The 11,612-nt window shown below is 42.7% G+C and overlaps 1 protein-coding gene across 1 annotated transcript in view; it reads right to left on the bottom strand.

Annotated features, from left to right (window-relative positions):
• The window catches only part of GPC6 (glypican 6), a 1,593,112-nt gene that overhangs the window by 169,019 nt on the left and 1,412,481 nt on the right, over positions 1-11,612 (bottom strand). Inside the window, exon 5 of the mRNA XM_006879575.1 lies at positions 8,030-8,160. Coding sequence (XP_006879637.1) covers positions 8,030-8,160 — 131 coding nt within the window. The remainder of the gene's footprint in view (positions 1-8,029; positions 8,161-11,612) is intronic.

Genomic DNA, 11,612 nt, shown 5'->3' on the forward strand with positions numbered 1-11,612 from the left:
GTTCCATTTCTTCCTTAACAATATCTAATTTTCCTACATTCATGGTTCTCACATTCCATGTTCCAATCACTAGTGTCTGCTTACAACTGTTCCTCCTCCTTTGTACTTCCATACTTGAAAGCTCAACCTCAGTTGCCCTTTCAACAGAACACATGTAGCTAGGAATATAATACTCCAAGAAAATGAGAACTGAGACGTAAACAGATTTGCACACCAATGTTCATAACAGCATTACCTACAATCAGGAAAACATGGAAATAGCCCAAACGTTCAATGAAAATCGAATGACTGAGAAATTGTGGTACATTTACAAGTTGGAATAGGCATTATGCTGAGTGAAATAACTCAGGCACATAAGGACAAATACTCATCAGACCATTACTGTAAAAACAGAAGGATAACTAGTAAAACATCTATGGGGATCCAAGGGGTGAAGGGGTGGTAGCAGAATAGTGAGGAAGGGCAGGGAGGATATCATAAGGTTGCACACTTTGGGGGGGGGGGTAAAGGTAATTGGAAAGATCCAGGGGGATCTGAAAGACAGGGTAACGGTGGGCATAGTTCAATGTTGATTAATTTTATAAAAAATAATGAACAGAAATGATTGTAGGAAACACAATGTGAATGAAGGATAGTGTGGAAAAATGTATATTAACTTTGTATGCAAACCAATAGAAAATAAAAATTACAAAAATAATGTGATTCACACTAACGCTTGAATTCTCAGTGCATATAAAAGTTATGTTCACAGGAACTCTGGTGGCCTAGTGGCAAGAAGTGGCACTGCAATTACAGAGGTGTGCAGTTCGAATCCACCAGATGTTCTGCTGGAGAAGGAGGGACAATCTCCTCCTGTACCAGTCAGATCCAATTTGACAGCGCGCGCGCGCACACACACACACACACACACACACACACACACACACACACACACAGAGTTATGTCCACACAAGAGAATAAGGTCTGCCTGCTAAGGCTATGGTCTTCACAATTACTTGTTATTCATCAGAGAGCTGGACAAAGACTAAGGATGACAGAAGAAGAATCAATGCCTTTGCGTTGTGGTACTAGAGAAGCATATTGAACACATCATGAACTGCCAAGAAAACAAAGAGGTCTGTTTGGACATGGTAAACACAGGCTGATCCTTGGAGGCTAGGATTTTGAAGCTGTCTCTCACATACTTTGGGCATGTGGCCAGGAGACATCAGTCCTAAATGAAGGACATCATGCTCGGAAGGGTGGAGTGACAATGCAGGAGAGAAAGATTCCAGATGAGATGGATTAGCATGGTGACTGGATTAATGGGCGTAGGTGTTTTGGAGACACTGAGACTGGCTCAGGACAGGTCAGAGTCCAGAGCTATTATACTCAGGGTCATTATGAGTAATTGTAGACTCAAGGGCACATCACAACTACAACAACAACAACAACAACATTCTACCATCTACTAAAGGAGCCTTGGTCACCTAGTGCTGTGTTGCCAACCTAAAGGCAGATATCCAGCTACTTCCTGGAGGAAGACGAGGCCGCTGACTCTCTTAGGGATTTACAGACTTAGAAAATTAATTTAAGGTTTCTAGGAATAAAAATAAACTCCGAGGCAATGGTCTTGATGTTTTAGTTTTAAGGATTGGTTTTATGTTTTGTTTTGTGGTCCGTTAAATATGTTAATTACTGAAGAGCAACGATGTCAGTCTGTAGACTAAGGTGCATCTGATACAGGCCATGGTCTTTGTAATTATTTGCTATGTGTCAGAGAGCTGGACAACGTCTCGGGATGATAGAAGGAGAATTAATTCCTTTGAGCTGTGATGTTGGAGAAGAGTATTGAATGTACCATGGACTGCTGAGAGGATGAACAGGTTTGTCCCAGAGAGGGTGAAACTACGCTGCTCCTTGGAGGCAAGGATTCTGAGGCTTTGTCTGACACACTTTGGACATGTTGCAAAGAGGGACATGTCCTTGGAGAGGGACATCATGCTTGGGAGGGTGCAGGGACAGCACGGGAGGGGAAGACCGTCGATGAGATGGATTGATTCAGTGAGTGGGGTAATCAGGATGGGTGTGTTGGAGACAGTAAGACTGGCCCAGGATGAGCAGAGTTTAGGGCTGTTGTACATAGGGTTGCTATGAGTCACAGGTGACTCAACAGCACATAACAACAACAAGTGTGGGGGGACCTGTGATGGCACAGTCCATAGTGAGTTGCTACACTGGTAACCTAAAGACAACCTCTCCCTGGACTTTCGAATCCAGCAGCCACACCCTGGGGGGAAGATGAGACATGTCCTCCCACGTAATTACAGCTTCCACGCACACATTAGAGGGTGAGATACGGGTTCACTCCAGAGGGGCGATGTTGAGGAGCAGTAGTAGTATTTGTTGTTGTTGTTTGTCAGTGCCATCCAGTCAACTTCTAGCAAGCCTATGATCAACGGGTCTGCACCCTGTCCTATCCTCGCCACCCCTGACACGTTGGAGCCTGGTGCCACAGTCACCATGCCAATACAGCTTGCTGAGGGTTCTCCTAGTAGTAAATAGTGTGAAATCGCAAAAAAAAACCCCTCCTCATTATAATACAATGGTGAACTACTGTCATAGTCATGATAGTACAAACCCTACTAAGTGTGCAATAAAAGTATGAAAAAGTTTGGAATATTATGAGTTATCAGACTGTGACAGAAATAGGACTGAGCACGTGCCATTGGAAAAAATGGTGCCAACAGCCTCATACAACACAGGGCTGCTATAGACATCGGGTTTGTTTAAAAATAAAAAAAGTAAAGAGAAGGAATGCAAGGTGTTTCTGTATTTAATCTCTAAAATTCCCTTGCTTATATAGAAAGGAAACAGAAGCTTACTTTAGCAGCTTGCAGAGAAGATTTCCAATACATCTGCAAGGCATTCAGAAAAGATTGACCTGAAAGCAGAAACTCTGCTCTGCTGCCAGCTGTCTTCCTCATGCCAGGCACACGGCAGAGTATTTGTTCGATGAACATAGACCGTGCTCAGCCAAGGGCAGCCATGAGGATTGTGACTCTCCTAGATGATTCTTTGTCCACAAGGGAAACAAGGTAAGTTTTAATATGTTTATCTCCTAAGTAAAAAAATTAAAAAACCCAACACTCATGCACATATATTTTGTAAAGGGTATATTTAGAGCCCTGTGGTGCTATAACTGAAATATTATAATTTTAGAACTGATAAGAGTTTTCAAAGGGGAACCTCAATGATACTTGTTTCAACCTGTAAGTCAAAGAGCAAACAAGAGAATCTGAAAATTCCTCTAAGAACAGATCTGACTGGAGAATTGATATTCTTGGTGAGACCAGATCTTTTTATTAGTCTGTCATCGTTGTTGACTGCCTTCGAGTCGAGCACAACTCAGTGATTCTATAACCAAAAGACCTGAAGCCCTTCCACGACTATCGACATTTATCAAAGTTCACAGTTTCCAGAAGCGTGTTATTTAGGAACCGGATGCCACCCTAATGCCACTAATTCATGATCTCAACTGTTAGATGGCAAAAGATTCGCTAGCTGTTCTTTCTACAGACTAGCTGAGAATTAGGGCATTAGGGGTGAGCGGTTTGCATCTGAAACTGTGGTATGTGCATGTTATACCTTCAGATACAGGAGAAACAGACAAAGAATTACACTTTATATTCTTAAAATTCAGCAAATTACTAAAGCAATATGTGAACAGACTGGATAAGATAAATATTTAATTAGCACCCAGCACAGAGGGAATGACCCCAGGCTAGTTTTAAAGGCATGCCTGTGAAATCCGAGGAAGCTTGGGTGTTCCTGGCTTCGCCCCACCTCGCGGTTCCAAGGCGGAACGGGCACCTTCCACTCTGGAGAACTAACTGCCTGTGATTCCTGGCTGAGCCGCTCTGTCACAGCCACCACTTGTGTCTTAGCAGAGGCTGGGGGCTGCAGAGCTTTCAGGCAAAGACAAAATAGAAAGAAAGGCCTGGCTATCTTCCTCCTCACAGATGACGCTATGGACCATTAAGTTGGAACCGAATCGCCGCTGACGTTCCCGCAGGGTTATCGGAGACAGTAACTCATGCAGGAAGAGACTTCCCATCTTTCTCCTGCGGGGCTGCTGGTGGATGCGAGGGGACGTGAACTTGTGCCCCTGGGCTGGCAGCGTAGCTCCATACCACTAAGCCACTGGAGATCCCACATAAGCCCAGGCAAATCCTGTGGACTACAGGAGTCCCATTTAGGACAGGATTAGACAGAGGTCCTTTCCCTGGTGATTCCGGTAATATTAAGTCACAGGCGACCTGACGCCAGCTGCCAGCCGGTTTCCATGGCTTCCCACACAGGCTTCACTGAAGACAACCAAACTTTCTATTACGTCTTGATCTCAACTCACTTATTGTCCAGTTCTGATGCATAAGTTTACGAGGCTGTGACTTTGCTAGAAGAATACTGCTCATCTTTCTACCTCATTGTTGTTGTGTGTTGTTGAGCTGGAACCAACCCACAGCTGACCCCCCACTGGGTTTTCAGAGCCAGTCAATTGCACAAGAGGAGACGGCCCATCTTTCTCCTGTGCAGCAGCTGGTGGATTTGAACCACATGCCTTTGGGATTTCAGTGCAGCTTCACAACTAGGCCACCAGCGCTCCCCATCTTTTTACTTAAGATCCACATGTGGATTCGAACCACTGGACATGCTCAGCCTTTGGGTTAGGAACGCAACACACGGTTGATCAGGTAAGTAAATATTCGCTCAGCCCAGTTCTTGGCCTGAGAGGCTCTGTGGGCCTTGGAGTCCTCCCTGAGCCGAGATTAGCTTTAAACCCCTTCATCCTTCCCACACCAGGAGACCTGCACCAGTTACCGTCCTAATCTTTGCTCCCCTTATCAGCAAAACGCTATCCCATCGCAAAGACCCTGACAAATGCTACTTAATAAAACCCATGTAAAGCTGGCGTGGCAGCAAGCACTCAACAAATATCAGTTGGCGGCTATTAACACTGTTGCTTTTCTGAAAGAGGCTCCGGGAATGACTTCCATCAGCTTTCACGGCTTTAACAAGATAAACGCTTTTCCAAGGAGAGGTTGCCAATCATATCCCGGAGTGAAAGTCATTTCATTTCTTAGCTCTACAACTCTCAGGATGTCTGGCCCCCAATTAGGAAGTAGCTTCTGGGCTCCCCTGAAGCATGTGAAAGGCTAACTACGTTTCTGGCTATGCAGATACTCCAGCCTGAGTCTGGAAACCAAGAGGTCACCTTTGATGAGACTTTCACGAGCAATGACTCAGGGTCCTCTGACAAGGGAAAAAGCCAATCACCCAGTCTTGAGCCAGGATGCAGAGTTTATATTCAAGTTCATGGCTGTGGCTTATATAAAAAGTGACAAAAAAAAAATAAAATAGAAACTTAAAGAAAGGTCCACTTCTTGGGTGAAATAAAGCCTCTTTTCAGAACAGCAACCTCATGGCACCTCCTACTAAATTTGTGGAGTTTCCAACTATTGAACAAATGACAGGATTAGAGAAAGAGAAATGCATAGTAAAGTGGACTGTGTGGACTTGGGGGGCAGCTTTTATAATAAGGAAAAAAATTTTTTTCAAAGAGAAAAATGAACTATGGGGAAGGGTGGGCAGGGAGGAAAAATTGTGCAACAATGAATGGGAGAAAATTAAATGGAAAGAATACGCTGTAAAAAATATACATGTTGCATTAAAATCATTAATAAAAAAAGAAAAAGAGAAAGAAAAAATAAAAAAAAATTTAAAAAGTCTGGTTTGGATCCTTGTAGAGCCCAGGTGGTGCAGTGGTTGGGCACTTGATTATGAACCAGACTCATCTCCTCGCTACCTCTCCAGTAACGTCTGGGGCTGTAAATCACACAGAAGGAGGCCTTTGACGAGCTGCCAGGGATTCGAACCACTAGAAAGGTGTGGCCTTTGGGTCAACAACTCAGCTCCCAGTGAAGGCCACCACCAAAAGGTGGTGCTGACTGCTTTGCAGGAGAAAGACAGGACAGGGGGCTTCCTTACAAGCTGCAGCCTTGGGAACTCCGTGGGCCAGTGCTATCCCAGGGGACTGCTGAACTCTTAGTGCTGCTGGGAGTCACAGTTAACGCAGCAGCGGCAACGGGCTTGGGTTTGGCACGGCTGCTCCTTCCAGACCAGACTGCTGGCCTGCTGAGAGCCGAGGGGCCCTTCTCTCCAGGTTCCTGAGACCCTGCCAGCTTCCTTCCGTGAGGCCATGGAAGCCAGACGCATACTTCCTCTTCATTAGTTGGGAGCTCATTTGGTATGTTTTGTCCTGCTGTATGACTTTTCCTACTGTGTCGCCTCATGTCAGAGTACGCAGTGACACGTCCAGTAATATTGCTACTCTTGATTTTGATATTTCTTCCATCTGCCTCTAAAAAAAAGTGCACATTTCATAAAGATATGTCCATCACGTTCTGATAATCCAGAGTCCACCCGGCCTCCTGAGAAGTACTCCTTCTTGACTTGAATATGTGCACAGAGAATACTGAAAAGAGCTGGACCGAGAAAGCCGTGCTCCAGTCCACCTCATATCTGTTTATACAGACACTTTCCGATCTGTTGGGTTGACGACTCAAAGGTTGTTACCAAAGGTTAGAGGCCAAAGGTTAACTAAAAGGTTAGGGATAAAAACTAGAGATGTTTTCAGATCCTTTGTTAACCTGAAGATGTGTCTGTTGGTGGTTCGAATCTACCAGTGGCTCTGAGGAAAAAAGATGGGCATTCCCTTCCTGTGACATTTACAGCCTCAGAAACTCAATGAAGGGCCAGCTATGAGTCCTTCTGACTCCACGGCAATGAGTGAGCGAGTGAGAGAAGCTGAAACTGACCAGCAAGCCCCTTCTTTACCCAGTGCTGAGACACATCCTGGATTTAGACTTTGCTGTTTCTTGATCTTAATTCTATTTTTAAAGCCACTCACTTGTGAAGTTTTATGCTGCGGCATGACTCTGTAGCCAAGATATCTCCTTCTCTCCCATTCACCTCCCCAGAAGTTCAAATCTACTTTGATTCCTACACTGCCAAGGCCACCTTGTAAGGCTCCACAGCGTCTTTCTGCTATGATACTTCTGCTTACTGCCCCTTCCCTTCCACCTTGATGAGATTTGTAAAGATTGTCAACAAAGAGATTTTAAAATAAAGGAAAGCTCAGCATGTCACTGTGTGCTTGACATTGCATTTTAGGGTGTTCAGATGCCTTTCATTGAAAATGCAATCACTCAGTCACTCGATAAACAGGGCAAATACTATAGGGTCACTGTTTCCTCACAGAGAAGCTGGAAGAACAAAAGGCCATGGTGCCTTCATCTGCCCGATGCAGGACTAGGGTGGAGACCCACTGCAAGCTTGTCAGTTCTGCTCACGGCAGGTCCTGTTTGTCTTCAGCCAGGCAGAGACAAATAAAAACTGCACCTGGAATCTGCAGCTGCAAACCCAGGAGCTGCATCTCATATGATTTATGAAAATGCACTACTTTTCTTTCTTTTTTAAAACGTGTGATTGGCTTCATGCTAAGGAGCCTTTCCCCCTGAAGAGTCATTAATGAAGGCTGCTCCATAATCTTGAAAGGAAGTCGGATGGGCTGTTTAATTATTTACATTGAACATATAGAACATTTGCCTGGTGTGCAAAGCTGCAGATATAATTAGAGGTTACGAGACAGAGGGAGTCCGGTGGAGAACAGGGGCATGGACATTCCAGGCCCTGAAACAAGCATTCCCCCTAAACTGCTCACAAATGTAAGGGATTAGTCCACATACTTGGGACTCTGAGATTCTTTAGCAGCCAATAATTTTTACCTGATTGACTAGCTGAGAATGAAAAGATTCCTTCACTTCTCAATGCCATTTTGTTAGGCATTTTTATTGAAGTAGCACATTTATGGTGCAGCCGGAAAAGCCCATGGACAACGGATTAGAATTTATAATCCCAGCTGACATATCGAGTTACTTTGCGGCTACATTACTTTTCTTACTAGTAGACACATGACTAATGCAAATACCTTTGCAGACACCTGCATGCTGTTTTCCTGCATGTTCATGATGGCTTCAGAAATCTTGACGTCTATCGGGTCCATGACGGACTCAATGTTGAATGGTCCTTCCAATCTCTCAGCCACCAGAAGCATCGCATCTGTTAAAATACAAAAACGGGATGTGTTTGGAAACTGAACTCCAAGTTCTTAACCAGATCTGACCTTAAACATTCCCCAAGAAACTGGCTGGAGACAATTATTTGTTCCAAGTTCTTATTTTTGTGTAGTTCGAAAAGAAAAGAATTGACTAAATAAATACTTATATAGTACTTTATTTTCATTCCATTTGTACACTTGAAATTATTGTAAATGTATTTTATCTGGCCTGAAAAAGGAGAAAACCAGTGCAAATTAAGAGAAGTGAGACATCCAAGTAATTCACATGAAATGAAAAATAGTGAGAGAACAACTATAAATAGTCAGAGAACAACTGCATTACAAGGATGGAGTGTGATTTGTCTTCCGGAGGATGAGGAGGACTGAAAACACTGGAGAAGAAGACACAGTTTGGGAATGTGAATGCACAAAGATCCATCTCAGACAAGTGCATCTTCATAAAGCATTTCCATATCGCCCAGGACGAAGATGCCCATTTCTCCTTCAAGTCACCACTCCAGCTACGTTATGCTTCTACTTTTGCATGTTAAGCCTTTTGGGGATAGGGACATGTGTTGTACTTGATTTTATATATTCGTGGTCTATTATGAAGCTTATCACAAGGAAAACACTAAAAAAAAGTATGGAAATATTTTTAATTGAATTGACATTTGTATGTAGGTAGAGAAAATTTCGTTTTAGGAGAAGAATGGTAAATAAAAGTAACATGGGGAGAAGAGCTCTGACTCAGGTTCCTAAGTTGAGCTGGTTGTGCAAATTGACCAGCATCTTTCTTCCCCAGCATCTGAGGAGGAAAGATGAGGCAGCTTCTTCCTGTAAAGATATATGAGTTCAAGAACTGTTGACGAGTCATCAGGAGCTGTAACTGACTCGTAGTTGACTCAACGGTAGTAATAAGTCTTGAGGGGCTGGGAGGATAGCTCGATTTTCTAATCCTTGTTCCATCACTAAACTAGAGGAATGACGGTGGAAAAAAAATCTCTGAGCTCAATAGGCCACAGGCTAATTAGGTTTATCGAGGGAATTGGGTAGAAGTAATGACAAATATCTATGGGGGGAAAAGAATATGGCCCGTCCATGTCACTGACACTAGTCTAACCATTATCTTTGGTGTCTAGGACACAGTTCAGTAATCCATGCACTACCAACACTTTCAAAAAGAACATTCTAGAGATTAGTCCACTGGAACCTGAAAGATGACTAGTACGATTGAGAAATTGAATTTTTGATCAATGTAAAAAAATACCTCAGTAATAATTGTTTTTAATGGCTACCATTTTAGAACAATACAGTCGAGACTTTTTGTAAGAAGATGATGTATTTCAGACTTTCAATCTCTTGAGAGTCAATCTCCGTATGTTTTATTTTTGCAAAAAGATAATCACTACCTACTATCAAATGTTTAAGGTAAAAAGTTGTGCTGCCAACCCAAAGGCAGATGGTTTGACTCCACCAGCTGCTCCACAGGAGAAAGAAAAGCAATTTTCTTCCATGCAGTTTACTGCCTCTGAAAACCCACTGGAAGGTCAGCTATTAGTTAGTCCCAACTCAACGGTACCTAAACCCAACATCAAACATTTATAAAAAATACAGGGTGTGTGTGGGGAAGAGAAAAACCTAATTCCACTTCCCACAAGGACACTTTAAACAGTTTGTATATGCTCTATGGTATTTTCCCACTATGTATGATGTTTTTAAAGCATATAGTCAGAATTATACTGTACATATACCATATTTCCTAAATGTAATCTTTTTACTAATGTGAAGCACCTTTTTAAATTATTATTAATTTTAATGAAAATTTACAGACACTTCGGATTTTCATTCATTCATTCATTGTTGCACTTTTCTCCCTGCCCAATCCTCCCAGCCCCAGTACAGTCTTCTGTTTGAAAAGTAAAAGGAAAATGTTTTCATTATTTTACAATCCCTCCCCCCAGGTCCACTCCACTATGCACCCTTCGTTCTGGACTCATGTCACGAACATTTGTAAAGCACTTTTAAGAATATCTATTTTAAAGTGCTAGTGAGAAAAATACCCAAATTTTCTTTTTATTACACAGATTATATCATCATGGATAAGCAAAGATCAATATGAATTTTTTTCAAGGTAAGAAGTAATTTTCATGGTCTTTGCTATCACTTGTTATGCATCAGAGAGTTGGACAATGACCAAGGAGGATAGAAGGAGAATTGATGCCTTTGAGCTGTGGTGCTAGAGAAGAGTATTGAGGGTACCATGGACTGCTAGGAAAACAGATTTAACCGGGTGGCTCCTTGGAGGCAAGGATTCTGAGGCTTCGTCTGACATACTTTGGACATGTTGCAAGGAGGGACAGGTCCTTGGAGAGGGACATCATGCTTGGGAGGGTGGAGGGACAGCGCAGGAGGGGAAGACCCTCTATGAGGTGAATTGATTCAGTGACTGGGGTAATCGGGATGGGAGTGTCAGAGACGGTGCAATTGGCACAGGACAGAGCAGAGTTTAGGGCTGTTGTACATAGGGTCGCTATGAGTCGCAAGTAACTCGATGGCACAAACAACAACAACAACAAGTAACTGAAAAGAAGCCTTTTCAGTTAGGTGATTTTTATAATAAAGATACCATACTGTTTGGGAAGCAGAGAGCCATATTCTTTTAAAGCATGTGACTCTTTGTAAACAGCATCAATTTACACACATCTCAATGAATGTTCTCAGCCAAACCCCGAGGCCCTGCTGGTCTTCTGGCATGGAGGCAGTAGATGCACCCAGGAGCAGCACTGGGGTAATGATCTGGCCCCTTGCCACAGCCCTTACCTACACCCGAGGGCACGTGATGTACACACCAGTGTGGGTTCATGAAGGAGCACTCAGAAAAGTTGCTGATTTTTTCCCTCTTGGGTAATCCGGGCCTATCTTCATCAGTCACAGAAAGATCTTATAACCAACATAACTGCATCTCTAGATTTTAATGACCTAATTATCTGTCAATATGGACAGAGGATAAACATTGTTTCACTACAGTCTATTCATACTAAAGGTGTTTTCTCATTTTAGGTTCTGAAAAATGGCTACATGTTGCTGGGTGTTTATTTGTTTTGTGTGTTAATAAAAACAATCTCTTTCATGAGACAATCCAGCGGGCTTATTGACGCAGATTAATTATGACAAATGAGCCTGTTTCTCTGGACAGGTGTATTCTGTTAAAATAATCACAAGATTCTTGTAAGGGAAAAAAAGTTTTCACTATGGAATCAACCCAGCAAAGACAATGAAAGGAACCAGTAAATATGGGATATTCTGTATATCAATTATATGCATAAATCCTTTTACGTATGAATTTCAAAAAATCATTCAGCTAGGAGTTATTATACAAAAAGGACTGGTCCATCACCATGTTATCTGTTCCACCTAAATAGGTTAAACTGAATAATAATTATTATAATATAAT

The sequence above is a fragment of the Elephantulus edwardii genome, unplaced genomic scaffold, assembly GCF_000299155.1.
Source record: "Elephantulus edwardii isolate Elephantulus edwardi_28Jun2011 unplaced genomic scaffold, EleEdw1.0 scaffold00004, whole genome shotgun sequence".
In the NCBI taxonomy this organism is placed as follows: Eukaryota; Metazoa; Chordata; class Mammalia; order Macroscelidea; family Macroscelididae; genus Elephantulus; species Elephantulus edwardii.